The sequence below is a fragment of the Schistocerca americana genome, chromosome 4 (assembly GCF_021461395.2).
Source record: "Schistocerca americana isolate TAMUIC-IGC-003095 chromosome 4, iqSchAmer2.1, whole genome shotgun sequence".
In the NCBI taxonomy this organism is placed as follows: domain Eukaryota; kingdom Metazoa; phylum Arthropoda; class Insecta; order Orthoptera; family Acrididae; genus Schistocerca; species Schistocerca americana.
This window is the reverse complement of record NC_060122.1, coordinates 633,260,020-633,283,517: the sequence shown is the minus strand read 5'-3', so window position 1 is coordinate 633,283,517 and position 23,498 is coordinate 633,260,020. Positions and strand designations below refer to the sequence as shown.

Below are 23,498 nucleotides of genomic sequence, written 5' to 3'. Positions count from 1 at the left end.
GCCAACGCTATTGCCGGTATTCTCGCTTACGTAACAGGCGTTCTGGCGAGCTGTGTGAACAGCAATTTTTGAAGTATTATTGGCAAGTCGGTTAACTATCTGGGAGTAAGATTACGAAAAAAAAAATGGAACGAGTAGGTACACAGATTCGGCTTTAGAGACGGCGATGAACGACTGCGAATTTTTGGTAGCTTTCTGGGAGAGTGTTAACATCTACATATTATAAGGGACACCGTGTACAAAACATAGGTGCGACCCACTTTTGGACACCGTCTTGTTAAGAGTGTTTGTGGACCCCAGCAAGTCGGAGTGAAGGAAGACATCGAAGCTGTTCATAGGCGTGTTGCTACATTTCATACTGCTCGGTTCGGTAGTACAAGTGTGTTACGGAAGTACTCTGTGAACTTAGAAGGGAATCCTTGTAGTGTTAGAAGACGGTCGTTTGACAAAACGCTATTGAGAAGCAGCATTTGATAGTGCTGAATGGTTCTGTTGTAGCCAACGGTCATCTCGCATAAGAACCAGCAAGGGAAAATAAAGGACACTAGGTCTCGTACAGGGCCACACAGTCAATCACTTTTCACTCACTCCGTTTCCCAGAGGCAGAAGAATGAGAACGACAGGAGGCGTGGAGCGTGCGCAAAGATGGACGACGTGAATTTCTTACGTGACATGTTTCCTTCGTGCAGCAGTTCGATAAATGGTTAAACATCTCAGTTAACAAAAATGTGAGTAAATATCTCGCGTGAAGAAAGAAGAAAATAATTATCTTCAGAGTAAAATCGATAAATATTTTCCAGGCACAAATGCGCCGCTAAAGACAGAGAACCGGAACTTACTACTGCAAGTTCGCACAGGGGCCTGTAAGAAATCATTCTTTACGCGCTGTACCCATCTTTGTAACGGCAAAAAAATTAATGAACAGTATTCATTTCCGAGTAATTTTTCTATCTTTGTGTAACTAGTTGCAGAGCGACAACACTGATGGTTTTAACCTCCTTCTTCGTAATCTTGTGAAAGTTTTCGCCATCTTGTTTGTTTTCATTCCGGCTGCTGTGCAATTGGCAGGATAATTTTCTTCGGTAAAATCTCGCGCATCGTTTTACATACACAAAATTACCAGGCATGCCGTGTAGTTTCAACGCCATCGAGGCGAAGGTAATAAGAAGTCAATGGCCGCTCAGCTGCTGTCAAGACCCCCCCGCCCCCCCCCCCCCCCCCCCGACCTCGAACCCTACTATCGCAACGTCACCGCCAATGACACACTATAATACTAGCGGCGCCTTGTTCGTATCGTTAGTCGTTACGAGTACAGCAAAAGGAAATTGTGTTGCTGCGCTGCTGCCGCTGTAAATCTTTCGACCATGAAACTAGTTTATTTTCTGGTGTTATACTGTTTATGCATTTCGGTAAATGCACACCCTCCATATACCTGTAATGTGACAGAAGTAAGTACAAAAATTTTAGAAATCGATATACAATATTTTTTCTTACGTTACTAGCAAATATGTAGGAAACAACGTTGAATGTGGATGAACAAGAAAATGAAAAGGGAGTTAAAGTTGCAAGCTTTATATATGTTTTATTAATTATTTGGTTCGAGGTAAAAACGAGAAAAATAAAGTTTACATGTCGTTCGTCGACTTAGGAAAAACAAAATAATTATTTATAACTGGACATTAAACTTTTTAGTACACTTCCTTCACACGCAGTTTCAGTAAAGACTGTCAAAAAGGCGTTCAAAATCGCCTTTACAAAACGAAAGTTAGTCAATTGAGAATCTGTGAGTCATGCAAGAAGACCTTACATTTTGACTCGTTGTTTATAAATTTGTTTGGTTTTATCTTTACTTACCACCTGTGCGGCATTTCATTGTTGGCTAACATGAGTTGCTGTCTTTAATTGGGTGCATTATTTACGTTTCAACCTGTGTCAACATCACTAGCATGTATGATGATTAAAGGTGGTTAAACAAATTTAAATTGATACATGTGTGTAGGTTTAGTTCGGTTCAAACCGAAAAATTACATGCAAAGTATTTCATCCTTTTTAATAACAAAACTCCACAGATATTTCTAGTTTTCTGTTTTATTTTTTATTGCTTATAATTATACTAGTTGGGGTACCCAGCTTCGCTTAGGGAGGAGATACGAGAATGTGTGGTAGATGAAATAAAAGGAGAAACTGTGAATATGAGAGGTAAAAAAAAGTTGAATACGTATTCTAACTATTTACAGCACTTGTTAAAGTATAAGAGGTAACATTTTTTATTGAAATCATATTCTAGCTATTTACACTACTTGTTTACAAACAACAATTTTCATTTTGTTATCTTGGGTTTATACGCACAGTTTTTTCGAATGTTCTACTCGAGAGCAAGATACATTTAGTAGACCATGAGAGAAACATGAGTCTTTGATGTCGATGCCGCAATATTTAAAGTTTGTCCTTGCGCTTCCTTAACTGTAAAACTGTAGACTAATTTGATTGGAAATTGCAGAATCTTAAATTAGAATGGCAGTTCAGTAGAGATCAGTGGTATTCTTGGGATAAATAATGTGTGTCGTTTGTACTTTCCAATCTTAAGTTCAGCTGCAATGATGTTATTCGATAGCTGTGTGATATTCATACTTGTTCCATTACATAGTTTTGGTGAGTTTAGATTTCTGAGTAGTATGAACGGAGATACAATATTATGTCGAAAGCGGTGTAATGGTATTCCTGGTATTTGCAAAGAGTTTACAAATTCTGTGGGGAAGTTAACACTTTCTTCAACGTTTGACATCGTGTCGATCGATTTGTATATTCTCTCTTCACCGGGAATTTTCTTTTGAATATTAAAGTTGATATTGTCGACAGTGGTTTTTAGTTGCCAAAACTGCCCTTTAAAATAGCCAGTCCGTATTGGTATAATTGTGAACATTATTTGGATAAATTTGGTCGACGAGCTCGTTTTCAGCAGCGGCTATGTTGCAGAAGTCGCTGTTGAGTTTAACGAGGCCTGTCGTCTGGTCAATAGGATGTGTGTCTTCGGCTGTTTATAAAAGTTGAGCAAAATGCGCTGTTGTTTCGTCTTTCGATAGTTCAGCTCTCATACTTTTTCTTAGTCCTAATATTTGTAAGCGTGGCCAGAGATGTGACTTTTTTTAAGCATGAATTGATCTCGTCTACTGGTATCGTCTTGGGGATAACTGGAAGTGTTTGCCGAAAGTCTCCTGAGAGTATGATTAACTCTCCTCCCATCACTTCAGAGATTCCTCGCAAGTCTTGTAATGTTCTGTCTATGGCTTCGAGAGTTTTTTTATGTGCAATTGTGCATTCGTCCCAGAAGATAATTTTAGCTTGCTTTAGAAGTTCACCCCGTCCACTTGCTCTTGAAACTTTACATATCGGGAACTGTTCTTCGGCTGTATTCAACGCTAGTTGTAGGGCGGAACGGGCAGTTTGTCCTCCTTCCGAAAGTGTGGCTGCAATACCGGATGATGGCAGTGCACGAGCGACGTGTTGTTTTGCACGTATTTCCGCCAGCAATAGATTTATTGGAAACATTTTTTCGGTGCCGTCTGGTGCGTCCAAGTACATAATTCTTGATAAGATTGTAAATTTCCTTTTGGTTGTCATTGAGGAGTGGTTTGTTGTGTGCAACGTATTAAAGTAGCTTGTTGATATTGCAAATTTTTTCCTTTGTAATTTCGAAGTTTAGCACACTGATAGCATCTTTTCGTGGTGCTTGCATCTCAAGTTGTACTAAAGATCTGTTTGTTTGTTGCTAAACATTTGCCTTCTAAGCGAATGAATGTTTAATTGAAGATGTCATTGAATTCGTTGGTCAGCTCATGATGAGCTTGTCGGATTCGTACACTCTTTGAAGAAGTCCCATAGCTGTTTTGGTTTCGATGGGTTACATGCTGTTAGAATTAGGGCGAATAATTATCTCATTTGTTCAGCTGAGGCTGTGAGTAAGGCTTCTTGTAGTCTTAATTCCCAGTGGTTGTCGTTTCCCAATAGTACTAAGCATAGGCATGCTTCTCTGCACGTCTGTTACAGGTAACCGTCAACAATCTTGAGATCTGTGAAACGTTTTGGTCTCCGTATGTCATGTAGCAGCATCTGGAGATAGAAACATTCTGTATTGTTCGGATGTACGGAGTATACTCGGCCTAGTGCGCCAGTTTTCATGATCTTGAATGATCTACTGGAATTCCTTGTTTCCGTCGTTGAAAGATTTTTCTTGTTGTGCTCCACATTTAGGGTGGTCCATTGATAGTGACCGGTCCATATATCTCACGAAATAAGCATCAAACGAAAAAACTACAAAGAACGAAACTCTTCTAGCTTGAAGGGGGAAACCAGATGGCGCTATGGTTGCCCCGCTAGATGGGGCTGCCATAGGTCAAACGGATATCTACTGCGTTTTTTAAAATACGAACCCCCATTTTTTATTACATATTCGTGTAGTACGTAAAGCAATATGTTTTAGCTAGACCACTTCTTTCGCTTTGTGATAGATGGCGCTGTAATAGTCACAAACGTATAAGTACGAGGTATCACGTAACATTCCGCCAGTGCGGACAGTATTTGCGTCGTGATACATTACCCGTGTTAAAATGGACCGTTTACCAATTCCAGAAATCGTCGATATAGTGTTGATGTATAGCTATTGTGATCAAAATGCCAAACGGGTGTGTGCTATGTATGCTGCTCGGTATCCTGGACGACACCATCCAAGTGGCTGGACTGTTCGCCGGATAGTTATGTTATTCAAGGAAACAGGATGTGTTCAGTCACATGTGAAACGTCAAGACCTGCAACAAATGATGATGCCCAAGTAGGTGTTTTAGCTGCTGTCGCGGCTAATCCGCACATCAGTAGCAGAGAGATTGCGCGAGAATCGGGAATCTCAAAAACGTCGGTGTTGAGAATGCTACATCAACATCGATTGCACCCGTACCATATTTCTATGCACCAGGAATTACATGAACGTCGTGTACAGTTCTCCCACTGGGCACAAGAGAAATTACGGGACGATGACAGATTTTTTGCACGCGTTCTAATTATCGATGAAGCGTCATTCACCAACAGCGGTAACGTAAACCGGCATAATATGCAATATTGGGCAACGGAAAATCCACGATGGCAGCGACGAGTGGAACATCAGCGACCTTGGCGGGTTAATGTATGGCGCGGTATTATGGGAGGAAGGATAAATGGCCCCCATTTTATCGATGGTAATCTAAATGGTGCAATGTATGCTGATTTCCTACGTAACGTTCTACCGATGTTACTACAAGATGTCTCACTGCATGACAGAATGGCGATGTACTTCCAACATGATAGATGTCCGGCACATAGCTCGTGTGCGGTTGAAGCGGTATTGAATAGCATATTTCATCACAGGTGGATTGGTCGTCGAAGTACCATATCATGGGCCGCACGTTCACCGGATCTGACGTCCCAGTATTTCTTTCGTGCGGAAAGCTGAAGGATATTTGCTATCGTGATCCACCGACAGCGCCTGACAACATGCGTCAGCGCATTGTCAATGCATGTACGAACGTAACGGAAGGCGAACCACTCACTGTTGACAGGAATGTCGTTACAAGTATCGCCAAATGCATTGAGGTTGACGGATATCATTTTGAGCATTTATTGCATTAATGTGGTATTTACAAGTAATAACGCTGTAACAGCATGCGTTCTCAGAAATGATAAGTTCACAAAGGTACATGTGTAACATTGGAACAACCGAAATAAAATGTTCAAACGTACCTACGTTCTGTATTTTAATTTTAAAAAAAACTATATGTTACCAACTGTTCGTCTAAAATTGTGAGCCACATGTTTGTGACTATTACAGCGCCATCTATCATGGGCGTATCCAGCGAGGGGCAGAAGATATTCGCAGTTTTTTACTAGTTTACTGTTTTATTTAATAAGAAATGCTGCATGTTTTCTCGGATGGTACAAGTGCATTCTTGTATTTAAAATGTTTATTAAAAGCAGTTTTTCACTGGTTTACTGTTTTGTTTAGTAAGAAGTACTGTATGTTGTATCGAGTCCTTGTTTCCTGAGACTGGTATGACCTGCCCCCCCTCCCGGTTCAGAACCTGGGTACGCCCTTGCCCTTGCCATCTATCACAAAGCGAAAAAAGTGGTCCAACTAAAACATTCATATTTCTTTACGTACTACACGAATATGTAATTAAAATGGGAGTTCCTATTTAAAAAGACGCAGTTGATATCCGTTTGACCTATGGCAGCACCATCCAGCGGACCAACCATAGCGCCATCTGGTTTCCCCCTTCAAGCTTCGTTCTTTGTAGTTTTTTCGTTTGACGCTTATTTCGTGAGAGATTTGGTCCGGTCACGATCAATGGACCACCCTGTATAATAGGTAGGGAGGTACACATATAGTAGGCATAATGTTTTCGAGAACGGATCCTTTTAGCACAGATGGTAAAAAGCGGTCAGTTGGTTCGCTTGCAATGTTTCTGGAAGTGTCTTTTGTGGAGTAAACTCTCTGTCCATTCTCCAATGTACTGATAGATGTTGCACAGTTTGTTCGTATTCGCGTATGGGAACACTGAAAATCCGCCATGCTGCTTCTTTACTGTTGATGTATCGTCCCATTTAGTAGATGAGGATCTAGTTGTTTCTATTTTGTTGTTCACCGTCTTTGGCTATTTGAACTACTGCCATGTCAACTTCCTTTGATGAATTTCACTGAACTACAGTATTCTACGATTTGATGTGTTTGGAACATTTTGGAAAGTAGTGTGTTACACCGTACTACCCATTGATTATCTGTTTCCAGTTCGTCGCTGCCTCGTTATTCGTGTTTTTGCTGTGCAGTCGCCGTTTTTGGGTGATCGTCTTCTGTATTTGGGATAGCCATCAACTCCGGTTTTCGTGTCGTCCAAGTACTGACGCTTGTAGGTTGATGATTTTGTCGATATTTGTAGGAGGAATTCTGTCGTGCAGCCATATGTGATTTGTGAGTGAGGCAGTCCTCGTTTTTGCCCTTCGATTGTGTACATCCAGCATCTGACGGTTCCAAGGATGTGATGTTTTGTGATGACTTCAGTTAATCTCATTTGTTTTTGTCGGGAAACTCCGGCTATTATGTCGTGTTGATGCACGTGGGATTGACCGCATCTTAGTTATTCTTTGATTTCTGTCCACGACGAGTTGAATGTGAAAGTTATGAAGAGGTCAGTTAGACCACATTTTCTTATGCAGGTCATGGCATCTTGAGTGAACTCGTGCATGTCTTGGACTTATGTATGATGACGGTAAGCTTACCATTGTCCCGATCTCGTCTGTGTTTACATCATTTATAATGACATCCTGAAGGTGGACGTATTCTTCCGTGCTTAGTTCTTCTGGTTGAGTCTTACGGAAAGCATCCGTTCCGCTTCTCTTTTTGTATACAAATCTACCATGAATTGTTGGAATCAACGGCGCGTTTTGGGAACGTGATCGTTTGTTTCATTGTCTCTTATCATTAAACGGTAAGCGTAGAACTCCTTGGAAGTGCCTTTTTTGTTTATATCTACGCCTGTGTCGGTTGGATTTGTTTCAAATTAAAATGACATCCGTCCTCTCCGTGCAGAAATAGTAATGAATACCGGAGGGCATCTTATGAACGGTAAAATGGAAATGAGCGTACGTACATCTATATCTACATGGATACTCTGCAAATCACATTCAAGTGCCTGGCAGAGGGTTCATCGAGCCACCTTCACGACTCTGTATTATTCCGATCTCGTATAGCGCGCGGAAAGAACGAACATCTATATCTTTCCGTACGAGCTCGGATTTCCCTTGTTTTATCGTGGTGATCGTTTCTCCATATGTAGGTCGGTGTCAACAAAATATTTTCTCATTCGGAGAAGAAAGTTGGTGATTGGAATTTCGTGAGAGGATTCCGTCGCTACGAAAAACGCCTTTCTTTTAATGACGTCCAGCCCAAATCCTGTATCATTTCAGTGACACACTCTGCCATATTTCGCGATGATACAAAACGTGTTGCCGTTCTCTGAACTTTTTGGATGTGCTCCGTCGGTCCTACAACATTTTCTATGTAATCCTTCCAGTTTAAGTTGTTCTTAATTGTAATTCCTAGGTATTTAGCTGAATTTACGGCCTTTAGATTAAGCTGATTTATCGTGCAGCCACTCATGTGGATGACCCCACACTTTTCGTTATTTAGGGTCAACTGGCAATGTTCGCACCATTCAGATATCTTTCTAAATCGTTTTGCAATTTATTTTGATTTCCTGAAGACTTTATTAGTCGACAAACGACAGCGTCATCTGCAAACAACCTAAGACGGCTGCTCAGATTGTATCCCAAATTGTTTATATAAATAAGGAACTGCAAAGCGCCAATAACACTACCTTGGGGAACGCCCACTTCTGTTTTACTCAATGACTTTCTGTCAATTACTGCGAACTGTGACCTCTCTGCCGGGAAGTCGCAAATCCAGTCACATAACTGAGACGAAATTCCATAAGCACGCAATTTCACTACAAGCCGCTTGTGTGGTACAGTGTCAAAAGCCTTCCGGAAATCCATAAATACGGAATCCATCTTAAATCCCTTGTCAATACCACTCAACACTTCATGCGAATGAAGAGCCATTTCTAAACTCATGTTGACTGTGCCAATAGACCTTTTTCTTCGAGATAATTCATAGTGTTCGAACACAATATATGTACCAAAATCCTGCTGCCTATCGACGTTAACGATATGGTCCTGTAATTAAGTGGATTACTCCTACTAACTTTCTTGAATATTGGTGTGACCTGTGCAACTTTCCAGTCTTTGGTTACGGATCTTTTGCCGAACGAACGGTTGTATATGATTGTTAAGTATGGAGCTAATGCATCAGCGTACTATGAAAGGAACCTAACTGGTATACACTCTGGACCAGAAAACCTACTTTTATTAAGTGATTAAGTTGATTCACTATTCCGAGGATATTTACTTCTACGTTACTCATGTTCGCAGCTCTTCTTCATTCGAATTCTGGAATGTTTACTTCGTCTTCTTTTGTGAAGGCATTTCGGAAGGTTGTGTTTAGTAATTCTGCTTTGGCAGCACTGTCTTCGATAGTATATCCATTGCTAACGCGCAGAGAAGGCAGTGATTGTTTCTTGCCGCTAACATACTTCACATACGAACAGAATCTCTTTGGATTTTCTGCCAGGTTTCGAGGCAAAGTTTCGTTACGAATCTCGCATTGAAGTTTGAGCTCCTGTAAAAGATCGCCGATCTTGGGATTTTGCGGTTGTTTTTTTTTTTAATTTGGCATGTTTGTTTCGTTGTTTCTGCAACAGTGCTCTAACCCGTTTTGTGTATCTGCATTCTATTGTAGTCCTCTTCTTCGTTGAACAGTTATGTCACAGCTTGTGTTTTCATTGTCCACAATTACGATGGCTACTTGGTGTATCTGAGTTGCATTAAATCGACGTCGGCCCGAATTATAAATTTATAGTCATGAGAAATCATTCGGTGTAGTGCTGTTTTGAATATGTGAATCACTTGATATGTATTTGAGTAAGATCCTCTGTACATCTCGGGCTACTACCCATCTCAGTCCACTGATATTTGTGCATCGTTGGTAATTTTCTGCTTCTTCGTTTCTGATGAAATGTGCTTCCAGAAATTTATAGTGTTCATTGGGTAGTGGTATATTGATTTCATGTTGTGATAGATTTCTCCTTGGATGGAGACAACATGATCGATTTCATCTCTGTTAGTGTTGATCGAAATGACACCGAAAGCAGTCGTTTGGAAGCAGGCAATGTACGCTTTTATATTTTAAAAAAAGTGTTTTGATTCTGGAGTGTCCATAATCATGTAATGTAAAAATTCTTGCGGAGGCGCTTCCAATGGTGTTAGTCGAATTTTTCCATTCATGCAACAGAATCCTGGTGTTTTTCTACTGAATTCGTTCGCGTTGCAAAATTGTCAGATGTTATCCATTTTTCCGATTACGATATGTTTGTGTTTGTAATATTCTTTCGTCGGGTCGTACTGGAATGCCAAGTTGTACTGTTCAACGCACTTGTCCGCACTTCTCGTAGGGTGATATTTTCATGGCTCACTTCAGTTCGCAGTCTTTAATTATAAGATTGTGTCGCAATTCTTGATTCTTCAGTCCGTTAATTTCGTTATTCATTGGTTTCTTTGCTTCTCACGGTGATCATTCTCGTTCGTTGGGAACTTAAACGTGCTTCACACTCTTCCTCTATTTCGTTTTTTTCGTTGTTCTTTTTACTGTCGCCGTTTTACTTCATAACTTCTACGTATTGTAGTGATTTGTAGGATATAGATGTAAGTAAAGTGGGCTGAGGGTAGTAAAACTGTCAGGATTCATTCTCCATCGTGTACATACGTAATGTTATGAAGCAGAGCATTAAGGAATGTGGAAATAGCAAAGTTACACATTAATTGCTTTTCTAAATAAGCTTGGTAGTCTGGGGCCATTACTGGATATGAACTATATATGTGAAACAGAAGACCCAAAGAAGAATGGTGTGTTCCAACAAGGATTCATTTAATAAGTGTAAGAAATTTGTAGAAATTCTTATCAGACTGCAGTGGTAGGCATCACAAGAGAGATTAGTGGATCATAAGATATGTTTACTGTTAAATTTCTTAGTCTGCCAAAGAGAGTCAAACCATGTATTAAATCCTCCCACATACCTCTTATAAAATGACTGTGACAAGAAAATCAGATAACTTAGAACCTGTGTGGAGAATGACCAACACTTATTCTTCCTGTGTTTCTTTTGCAAATAGAACAGGAAAGGGAGAAAGGGAAGTCGTATCAGAAGTAGCCTTTGCCACAGACTTTAAGGTGGCTTATGAAGTAGTTAGTTATTTAGTTAGTCACATGTTCCATGGATCATTTTTCAAGATGGATCGTAATGATGTGGAACAAGTCATTTTACATTCACATCACTAATTTATGCATGTGGTTACATTCTGAACATTTCTAAGTTATATTCTGCTACAGTTGCCAATGAGAAACTACCTCACTTTGTTTTCAAATTTTACTTTGCTTTCCTCATACATTTTATATCACTGGGTAAATGATCAAAAATTATTGTAGCAGCGTTGTGTATCCCTTCTTGTGCTAAAGACAACCTTAATGTGGAGTGATGAAAGTCGTTTTTCCTTCAGGTATTGTAATTTTGTACATCATTATTCCTTTTGAACTCAAAGAGTGTCTTATTTAGAAGAGACTTTATGAGAGAATAAATATATTGTGAAGCAATAATCAGCATGCCCAACTCCTTAAACAGGTCTCTACAACAGGATTGTGGGTGAGCACCACACATTATTCTTACAGCGCAATTTTGCACAATGACGACTTTCTTTCTTAAAGATGAGTTATCCCAGAACCAGTGGCAGCTCCTGTGTAAGAGCTCAAAGAGCACGTGAACATCCTAACTTTCGACACCTTTCGCATTTATTGGTTATTTTTCTTTGAATGCTGTTGAACGCAACATAGATGCTGCAACCCAAAAGATACAGCACTTAGACCAGTCAGTCATCGAAACTGAATGCTTACAATATGGGAAAATAACAGAAGACGAAACCAAAAAATTAACAGCAAATATGCATGCTATAGAACAAACAAGTGACAAGGAAGCAGCACAGAAGATAAAACCACCACAATATGAGAAAATAACAAGAGAAGAAACCAGAAAGTTAACAAAAAATATGTCTTCAGTTGAATGAACAAATGACAGGGAAGCAGCACAGAAGACAATATCACCAAGTAAAAAGACTAAGGAGTTGGACAGAAGACAAAAACAACAGATCACGGCAAAATATCAAGCAGAGGTCAGCATCCAAACAACACATGAACTATTTTTTATGGCCCAATCCACTGCAGAAGAAAAGAACTAAGAAGAAGCCCAGGACCCCCAGGAGGTGAAAATCAAGACAGAATCGTAAAGAAGACTAGAGCCCACTCTTCAAACAATTAACCAGGCAAGAAATATACCTCTCATAGAACTGAATAATTCTTTACCTCTCTTATATCATAATGTACAGGGCTTAACCAGTAAAGTATACGAGCTAGAGGTCCTTTTGAATGATACATTGAAGGATATTTCAATCATTTGTGTAACTGAACACTGGCTGCTAGAAATACAAAAATGTGCAGCTGGGATTTCAGACTTCCGTTGATCAGCAGCTTTTGCAGGGGAACATACAGAGGTGGTGGAACATGTGTATATGTCAGAATAGATATTAAATCAAAGGAAATTAGGTTTAAAAATGTCTGCTGTATTGAAAAAGATTTTGAATATTGTTTATATGAACTAACAGAAAGTAAAATTATAACTGCATATATATATAGATCCCCATCAGCAATTTTGAATCTTTCTCTGAAAATTTGGAAAATCTTCTGAACTGTCTAAATAGTCAGAATAAATAATTGTGCTCGGGGATTTCAATGACAATTTCAAGAACAAATGTAAAAAAAGGGCGGAAACTGGTTAATCTACCAAAAACATACAATATGGACATACATGTAGAAGATACCACCACATACGGCACCAAAAGTAAAAGTACTATTGACCAAATATTCACTGATAAATCAAAATGTGGCTTTAAATCTGAGGTATTGAATACAGGTTTCTCTGAGCATCAAGAAATTAAATTGACTTTAAGGAAATCTTATGTAAAAGTGACAACAGAAGATATATTGAGGGAAGATTAATTAATGATGACAGCATTAGGGTCTTTAATCTCAAGTCTCATTTAAAAAATGTATATTGGAACATGCGTATGTTCTTACTTTAAGGAAATCTTATGGAAAAGTGACAACAGGGTATATATTGAGGGAAGATTAATTAATGATGACAGCATTAGGGCTTTTAATCTCATGTCTCATGTTAAAAAATGTATATTGGAACATGGAAACCAATAATTCAAGATAAACAATTCAACACGTTCTTGTCAAATTATAAATATTGCTACGATATTTCATTCCCTCTGAAGAGAATGAAAATAAACAAATAACCAAATTCATGGATAACAAGTGAATCAAATAACCATCAGAAAGTCTTAGACTGCTATATAGATGTGCAAAGCAAAATGATACCCTGAAAGCACATGTAATGTGTTATAGGAAAAAGCACAGGGAAGTTATAGTTCCTACAAAAAAGAAGAACAAAGATTGATATATCAGAAATGGAAACAACAAAATGAAATCAGAGTGGAAAGTTATTAATAATCATACAGGCAAACATGAAAATGCAAGTAATGAAGCACCATAAAACACAGAAATGAAATTGTTGATGATCCACTTCTAACAGCTACCATAATATATGTAATTAAAATTATGTTAATGCAGCCCAAAACCTGATCACAACTAAATATGATTCAAAGACAAAAGTAATAACTCCAATAAATGTATGGACAATCTACATATGCCCCATAACACCCAAAGGAGTACAAACGGCTATCAGCAAACTAAAAAGTAAAATGATCTGTGGATTTGATAGTGTCCCTGACAAAATTATTAATATAGTACCGATAATGTTGTCTCTCAAATTGTGGACATAATCAGTGACTCCTTTGAAACTGGTGAGTTTCCAAGTAAACTTAAGAGTCAACAGTAATACCTGTTTATAAAAGTGGTGACAAGTCTGACATTAAAAATTTCAGACCACTATCATTATTATCTGTATTTTCGAAAATAATTGAAAGAATAATGTATGACAGATTGCTAGACTTCCTAAACAAAAATAAAATTCTTGTAAATGCACAGAATGGCTTCACAAAAGGCAAATCTACACAAATGGCTCTCTTCAATTTCCTAAATCTTGTTTACAAAGCTATTGAGGACAAGGAACTGATGTGTAGGTTGTTTTGGACCTTTACAAAGCGTTTGATCTTATAAATCATAATCTAGTCATTCTGGTTGATAATCTACTATTAGTAAAACTATATAATTATGGTGTCCATGGTGTTTCCTATGAGTGGTTCAAGTCATATTTAACTGTCAGGAAACAAAGAGTTCACATTTCTCAGGATGGAAATATGCACCATTCTGAATACAAAAAGAGTTAATTATGGGGTGCCACAGGGCTCAGTATTGGGTCCATTGTTATTCTCGGTTTTTATTAATGACCTACCACAACAGTTTTCAGCAGCTGATACTATATTATTTGCTGATGATACCAGCTTCATTACGAAAGGAAAGAATGATTATAAGATGCAGCAAAAAATTGGCGAAACTGCGGAAGTGGCAGAAAAATGGTTTAAAGGTAACTGTCTAGTTGTCAATGACAAGAAAAATGTATGGGCGAACTTCAACCATATAAGGAAACAGAAAAAGGATCAATGTAAAATTCCCATTAGTAAACAGCCAAATTCAGCAAAAGAATCACATAAATTTTTTAGGATTATGGATGGATGAGCATCTAAGATGGGAAAAACATATAGAAAAGATTAACAAAAAATTAAGCAAGTACTGTTACATATTAAGAATGCTTAAAGGTTACTGCAATACTGAAACAGTGTTAAATGCTTATTATACATACATGCATAGTCTACTGAGGTATGGTATAGTATTCTCTTTCGCAAAGCAGTCTCTCAAGTTTCAAAAGAAAGGTGTAAGATTAATAAGTGATGTTGTTTACAGAGCATTATGTAGAGGTATCTTTAAGGAATTAAAAATCATGACCTTACCATCTATATTTATATTTGAAAGTATCTGCTTCATTAAAAAGCATCAAGTTTCAGCATTAAATAGTGAGATCCACAATTATCAAACAAGGAACAGGGATGACTATTATAGGGATGTGCACAGAAAAGCAATATATCAGGACAGTTCTGTTTACAAACCAAAATTTCTTTACAGAGCTTTGCCAGATAATATCAAAAAAGTACCAAACATTAATACATTTAAAAAAGAACTAAAAAGTCTACTAATAAACAACAGCTTCTACAGCATTAATGAGTACCTGGAATTTTGCTCAAATCCATAGGTCTGCTACATGATTCCCTAACCAAAAATTCATAACCAGCAAAGCATTTTTATATATAAACAAAACTTCTTCTATCCATGTATGTATCTAATTATACACCTAACTTCTGTACTATATGTTACTATGCCTATTTAACTAAAGTACTGCTATATAATAGTTTTAGTAAAATCAACAAAGGTGTTTTGATAGCTTTTATTTTATCTGTACGTATGTATATATTTTTATAATCTAATTAAGCAGAATAATGTTTTGTGATAAAGCTTTGTTGATATGAATGATAAGATTTTGTACATAATGTAAACATATAACATTCAATACTGTTTTGTACTATGACAAGTCCAGTATCATGGTGCGATAGTAAGGGCGCTAAATAAACAAATAAATATAGAAATAAATAAATCTATGGTGCTACTACTCTTCTAGACTTCGTGAAACTTGGCATCGTGGTCGCAAGCATACCTTCGGTTGTGCACCTGTTAAGGAACTTTTGCGCATGCGCTACTCACACAACGTGATTGCCTTACTGGCAAAACACATACAGATTTGATAACCAATTTACATGGTTCACAATGTGCACAGCTGGCCCTTTCCACTTATCTGGAAGTCTACATCAGTGCCATCAGGTGGTAGCACACTGCATCAGACTTTTATCCCCCTTTGCTTTGTGTAAATCCTGCTAGATGACAGCATGCTCCTCAGATATGCTAATTCACATACTGTATACTGTAGTAAAATTGGATGGACGTCAGTATAAAGTTGTACTGAAAGCAAAGCTATTTTGTGGATTCCTAAATGAGTTATAGTATTTCAGGTTTTGGATCTTATTATACAGTAATCCATTTGAGGTGCTGAGAACAATAAGGACCTAAAGCACGTTGCTGTGAACTGTGAGACTGTAGCATTTATCCATGCTTCTGTCGTCTGTTGATCTTATGGTGAGTCAGGTATATCTGTGCTGTAGGTCCACAACGTGTATATGAAAATTCGCGAAAAGCTGTATCACTGGTTTCTCTGATATTTATTTAAATTTGGGATCGACGGCGGTGTGCTTTATGCCCTTATGGATCTCAGTGTCTCATTTGTTTCTAGTCAAATGACCATATTGGTAGACATCACTACTTTAGTTTAATTATTTCCACAAACAGCCCCTTGTCTTTGGAGTTGGTTGTTTACTGTGTGGGAATCTACATTTGTGTGCACTGTAAACATGAACTGTGTTGAATGTGTTTAAAATGCTGTCTGAAAAGTAAAACTGTGAGGACGAATCTTGAGTCCTGTTTGGATAGCTCAGTCAGTAGAGCACTTGACCACGAAAAGCAAAGGTCACGAGTTCGAGTTTCGGTCTGGCACACAGCTTTAATCTGCCATGAAGTCTCATATCAGCGCACACTCTGCTGGAGAGAGAAAATCTCGATATGGGAACAGAAAAGTAAATTACCAGGAAAAGTTAGCCGCAAAGGAACTAGGGCCTCCAAGAATAGATAATTTGCTTGAGAGAGTGACGGCATCAAATAAGCGTGACTACAAGAGGACATTTAACAAGGAAGTGTAGAGTTAGCACAAGTTGTTGTGTGGGCGCAGCATAACAATGAGTGATTTTCAGCCCTGAAGAAAAATCGTGAACTAGTACATCTATTAGGGATCTTGTACATTTGTCCGAAAAATGGAAAAGCACGAAAACTCCCATTTACACAAAAATGCGAAATGGAGAGTTGCGGAAGATTATTATTTCGTTATTACTCTGAACTGTACATAATTATGTACAAAACAACTAATTTCCACAAAAAACAATTCTTTCTTTTGTTAGATAAGTTTCACATCTTATTATTGTTATTATTACTGTTGTTATTGTTATTGGCAGTGGCTGTAGCTGTAGCTGTATATAAGTGTTGATAAGCATAACTGTTATACAGCATACGCTATTAATTTCACACTCTCAAATTTATGCATCTAAAAATTTGTTAACACCCAGAATGTGCACTTACGAGCTGCCATTGCCCTGAACATTATTCCATATTACATTACTGGATGAAAATATGTCAACTTACTGATTTGTCTCTCCCCAAGATTTGTTCTGATTCTAAATACAAATGTGACTTAACTAAGTTGTTGTAGCAGTTCCAAAATGTGTGTTTTCCAATTAAAATCTTATCACTATCGACACCTTAGAATTTTGAAGTTTACACCCTATTTATTATTTACTCACCATGTGTTACACTTTTCATTGATGTAGTACCCTAGAAGTGCAGGACTGAAGATGTTGTGTCTTTGTGTCCTTTTAAAATTGAGTTTGAGGCCATTCGCAGAAAACTAGTTGATGATACTTAATACTAAGATCTTAAATCTTTGCTTGCCATTTCTTCTGTTCGGTGTGTATGCCCTATTAACTACAATACTAGTATCATCTGCAAGAAAAACTAATTCTGCTTGTTGCATATTAGGCAAAAGATAGTTTGCATATATGAGCAACAATAGTGGACCTACAATTAAGCCTGGGGGGAATCCCATATGTGATCTCTTCCATCAGAATTATGTCCCCAGAACATATTGGTTGAATTATTAAGTACACCTTTTTGCTTTCTTTTGGTTGGATATGACATTGTCGCATTGTTTGGTGTACTGTCAATACCACAAAGCTCCAATTTATCCAAGAGAATACCGTGATTCACATGGTCAAATGCTGTAGAGAGGTTGCAGAAAATGTCAGCTGGTGCTATTTTGTTATTTAATGCTTGTAAAATCTGGTGAGTGAAATTATAAATGGCATTCTCAGTAGAGTAACCCTTCTGAAACCCAAACTGTGATTTGCTCAGGATATTACTGTTGTTAAGGCAAGATAATACTCTAGAATACACCACTTTCTCAAAAATTTTGGAAAAGGTAGTCAGCATTGAAACAGGTCGGTAGTTACTGAGATCTTTTTTATTGCCTTTCGTAAAGAGGGGTTTAACAATGGCAAATTTCATTCTCTGTGGAAAAATTCCTTGAGTTTGTGATGCATTACATATTTCGGATATGACTGGGCTTGTTGTGTGGGAACAAATCTTTATTGCCCTATTGGAAACCCCACCAACACCACATGAGCTCTTTCGAGGGCCAGTCAGTAATTAAAGAGACAAATTGGTCTGGAAAAAGAGCGTTTACTTTTACAAAACAATACTTTTTCTACTTTATAACAAAATCCCCAGGAACATTTATGCACTTGTTCCAATGGCCTAGAAGCTTTTCTGTTACGACTGCAAGGAACTCTTTATCTTGGTGTTTGAACCATTTTCCCCAGAAACTTTTTCAGGTCCTCGTTGTCCTGGAAACTCTTTCCATGTAATGCCTCCTTCAGTGCACCAAACAAATGGATATCACTAGGTGCTACATCAGGACAGTAACGTGAATGAGTCAGTACTTCCAGCCCATTATTTTATGGTTTCATGGATTAGTAGAGCAATATGAGGATGCGCGTTGTCTTGCTAGAGAATCACACCTCTCCTCTGGCATCCGCAATGTCTCTCTCTCATGACTGGCTTCACTTTGGTTAAAAGCAAATCCGAGTAGTATTGGCTGTTCATTGTATGCTGCTCTTCGAGATAATCATAATGAACTGGACGTTCAGCATCCCAAAACACCGTCAACATGACTTTTCCTGCTGATGCTGGGGTTTTGAATTTTTTCTGGACAGGTGAGTCGGTGTGCTTCCACTCCATGCTTTCTCTTTTTGATTCTGGGTCATAATACTGAACCCAAGTTTCACCACAAAATAAATATTTGTCGAGGAAGTGCTCACCTTCTCTTTCATAACAATCCTTTAGCTCTGTGCACACTCTCAACCTTGTTTCAATGTGTAGCCGCATCAACTCCATTGGGACCCATCCTGCACATGTTTTGCGGTACTTCAGCCTGTTACAGATAATGTTATGAACAGTACCAGTACTAACTTCAGACTTATCAACTATCATTTCCTCTATCCCACGATGGTGAAGAAGAATAATGTCATCAATTCGACTTTCAAGTGAGGGAGTTGAATCTGCAACAGGTCAGCCAGAACAGTGTTTGTCAGTCACTGAGTCACGACGATTTTTGAACTGCTCTACCCACTTGCAAGAATTTGCACGATTCATACAACCTTCACCATAAACTTTACACATTCTACAGTATATATTCAATGGTTTCTCGCCCTCAGCAAGTAAAAAACGAATAACAGAACATTGTCCAACTAATGTGGACGTTTCAAGGGGACTCGCCATCTTGAAATGCATTTTTGAGGTTATAAACAAAACAATATTGTTACATCAGCTGGTCAGGGCTCATGCCAATGATGCCAACTTAAAGCCATAAAAGTACCAAACTTTCCCTGCTAACAGTTTTTTCTCCAGACCAATTTGTCTCTTTAATTATTCATTTGATGTAATCTTCTTCTGTGGGTAGTTGTTCTGTCTCCTGTTTCACTCCATTCCATCTAGCCTTAAGGCTGTCATCAGAATTACTGGTTTCTTGCTGTTTTAATAACTTTCTTAGTAATTTTGAGTAGTTTTTATAGTGTGCAACTACTACAGGATCCCTATTTATTCTTGTCACAAGATACTTTAATCTATCTAGTGTCTGTTTAGTGTCCTTTCTGGTTATCTGACATGGATAGCTATTATCAAAAAATGATATGAATTTATCATGGAACAGATTAAATTTAATATTAGCATTTGGTTCATTATAAATTTCATCACATGTCGTTATCTGTAAACTATTCTTAAAATCATTTGTCCTGGAGTCATTAATTATTCTAACTGATTTCCATTGAGGAGTATTCATACTGTGAGGCATTATGTTATTTATCCTAGCTGCGCATCATGATCAGTGAGGGCATTTGTTACTGTGTAAACAGTTATTTTCTTGCTTTGAGCTTTTTTAAGCTTCACCAATGAAAACATTATCAATTGTAGTCCTACTGTCTTTATCAACTCGATTTCGAAAGTTAATAACTAAGGTAAAATTGTAGGATTAATATAAGGTTTCCAGATCTAAAATGATTTGGAAACCTTATTTGAGATATCGTGCAATTTTTTTAATTTCCGAAGGAGAAGTTAGTGGTACACTCATGTGAATCCTTTAGAAAATATACTTTGAAATCACCACAAACTATTTACACTAGAATGTTTTTCGTTCATTGACATATCCAATTTATTTACTTTGTCAGTGAAATTGTATTACTTTTTCTAATTTTTTCTCCTCTTTCTGAAGATGTTTCAGTATTTACAAAATATTTTAATTTTCTTCACCACTTCATTCAGTATACCTAGAACAGTGGAAGGTGTCAATTTGACCCCACTGTAATTTCTCTTCCGAATATAAGTAAATTATCCAACAATACAGTGGCAACAATGAGCACAGAGCAGTTGCTGTGTTGCAACTTGGCACATGCACATTCCAGTCCAATACAGCTTATGTTGTGTCACTCAGGCATTCTTTGTCTGTGAAACATGTTTTTGAACCTGTATTATCAGCAGGGACTTCTGATGAAGAAGTGTTACGTCTCTTAGGGAATTCTGAAGCTGAATCGGAAACTGACTTCACTGATGAAAATGATGTTTATGTACCTGACACAAGTGAAGATGAAGGCGATGTGATCAAGGGGCGATTAGTGCAAGAGGATTCAGATGATGATATGTCAATCATCACCACTTTTATCACAGCAGGTACAGTTGGAAGCATCTGCAATTATTATTGCAGGGGATAGAATCGTGTGGGAAATTGTAAATTATTCATCTTCTGGAAGACGGTCAGCTGTGAATGTTCTGAAAGAGAGAGGGGGTCCAACTGCTTATGCTTTCTAATGAGTAGACAGCTCTGTCATCAGTGCCTTAGGTCTTATTTTTGATGAAGCACTGCTACGTCTAATGAAGAAATACACAATTGCTCGAAAGGTACTAAAAACAATAACTGGACTGTGTCACTTGAGGAACTGGAGAAACTGATAGCCACCATGTGTGTTTGGAGTGTATTCTGCACAAAAGGTCTGTCTGTGGATGATCTCTGGTTGCACTCTTGGGGGCCTGCTTTTATCAGGGACATTATGCCAAGGGACGGATTTCAGTAGCTTCTCAGATTTCTCCGTTTTGATGACAGATCAACCTGAGCTGAATGCCTGGCAGCCAACAAATATGCTCTTGTATTTGAAATTTGGGGAAAGTTCATTGAAAACAGTATTTGCACTTACTGCCCTGCAGAAAATATAACCATTGATGAGCAACTGCTACCAAGCAACAAGATGCAGGTTTACTCAATTCATGTCCAACAAACCAGACAAATATGGTCTCAAATTCTGGTTGGCTGTTGCTGTAATGACAAAGTATGTATGCAGTGCTTTCCCATACCTCTGCAAAGAGGACATGCGTATAGGGAAACAACCACTTGGAGAGTACATCATTCTGCATCTCATGGAGCCATTTGTAAATTAAGGAAGTAATGTGACCACAGACAGCTTCTTTATGTGTCTTCAACTTGCTAAAAAAACTCAAAGAAAATAAAACTTCAGTAATTGGTACAATGAATAAGATACGCTGTGAAATCCCCAATGAAGAAAGGAAGCTGAATGCTGAAATACACTCCACCGCAGTACTGCACAATAGTGGCAACACAGACTGCACCTTGTCTGTATACCAAGGAAAAAAGAATAAAAATGTCATTGTTCTGAGTATGTGGCATTCTGAAGTAGCAATAAGCAAGGAAGGAAAGAAAAAAATCTAAAACTGTAACATTCTACAATGCAACAAAGTACTGGGTGGATGTGGTTGATCAAATGACCCATAAATATACTACGAAGGTTATGTGTAGGAGATGCCCAATGCATGTCTTCTAGGACATGCTGGACATGATGGCAATAAATGGATGGGTCATCTATAACACAGTAATGAACAAGAAAATGGAAAGGAAGAAGTTCATACTTCAACTAGCAAAGGAGCTCAAGGGAACAAAAGAGCAAGAACATCAGGCAAACGAAGAGGATATAGGACTGAAATCATCTAGAAAGCAGTGGAAGTGCCAAATCAGCCTCTGCCAACAAGACCAGCAAAAATTATGTAAAGTGCCACAAAGCTGTGTGCAGAAACTGTGCACGTAAAACAGTAATCATCTGTGCTAAATGTGTCTAGAGGCTTCAAATGACTTGAGCGAAAAGTAATACAGAACTGTTTGTAAAACACATGTGAGAGTAAAATGGACTAAATATACTAAATGTGTCTAGAAGGTTGTATGAACAATTAATAAATTAAAATCTATAGTTAAGAAACTTGTTAGCAATAGTAACAACAAATGTGTATGATACATTGTTGTTCAAATAAATTAGTAATTAATATTTATAATGGTAAATAATTGTTGTGATTTTTAGAAATAAGGTATGGATTAACAAACAGTAAAAGACGTTTAAGTCAGATATGAAAATATTTTATGTGGGGTCAGAGTGACCACTTTCTGCCATTTTAGAAATGTCAGAAACTCTGCCGTTCTAGTGTTAATTGATTGCTGCTGTCTGGCAGACAGCACACTGAGAGATCCAGATTCCTCATAAACAGTTCAAAATTTCCCAGTGGGGGTCTGCATACAGTTACAATTAAAAATGAACTATCGTTCAGTATTAATTCAAAAACACACACTTCTGTGTGCTACTCACTACAAAATTTACTCGTTTCAGTGTTTTTCAACTTGTGTTCTGTCGTAATATATGTAACAATTCCTCCTTTTCTCATATTACTTCTGCATGAGTAAGCTGATATAGTGCAATCATTTATCTGTAACTTATCTAACCCTGTGGTTATGTGGTGGTCAGACAGGCACAGGATGTCTTTCTTTTCAGGGAAAATATACAAAGTAGGGGGTCAGAAAATACCCAAGTTTGTAGTATGGTACTGATAATTTATTAGCCACCAGCAGGAGATATCTTTAACTTCATAAAACATCTAGAGACAGTTTTAATAGCTGTTTGTGGAGGCTGTAGTGTTGATTTTCTGTGAGACAGTAGTGACTGAAGACACTAAATTGTTGATGTCCAACTTTTCATTATTTGCCGCAGTGAAGTGCCCACTGAGGATTTCAGGACTTAGTGGAAGAGCAGTGGACATTTTGATTATAGACCCAACCCACGAAGTGATTTAAATGTAAAAGTGGTAGTCATTTATTGTGAAATGTAAACAACAAAATACACTGGTTTGTTAGGTTCACATCAAAGAAGAGAAATACTGTACTACAAAATCATAAATAATGGCTTAATCATGGTGTTTGGAGATAAATTATGGGACAATATCTTCTAAGTAGACAGTGTAGATGCAGAATTAAGCTACCCTTTACACACATTTGTAGAGTCTTCTTTTCTGCTAAACAAACCAGGATGAAAACCAAGAACAGGGAATGGATCTCTCTTGGGATTAAAGTATCTTGTGCTAGAAAGAGAATATTCTATGTAGCTCAGAGGACAAATTATAGTCAAGAGTTGAAACTGCT

General features: G+C 37.9%; 1 protein-coding gene across 1 annotated transcript in view; it reads left to right on the top strand.

The window, feature by feature from the left end:
- Nucleotides 1-1,279: 1,279 nt before the first annotated feature.
- LOC124612511 (cystatin-like) overlaps nt 1,280-23,498 on the top strand; it is a 100,717-nt gene continuing 78,498 nt past the window's right edge. The window contains exon 1 of the mRNA XM_047140757.1: nt 1,280-1,448. Within this exon, the coding sequence (XP_046996713.1) occupies nt 1,365-1,448 (84 nt within the window). The 5' untranslated portion in view covers nt 1,280-1,364. The remainder of the gene's footprint in view (nt 1,449-23,498) is intronic.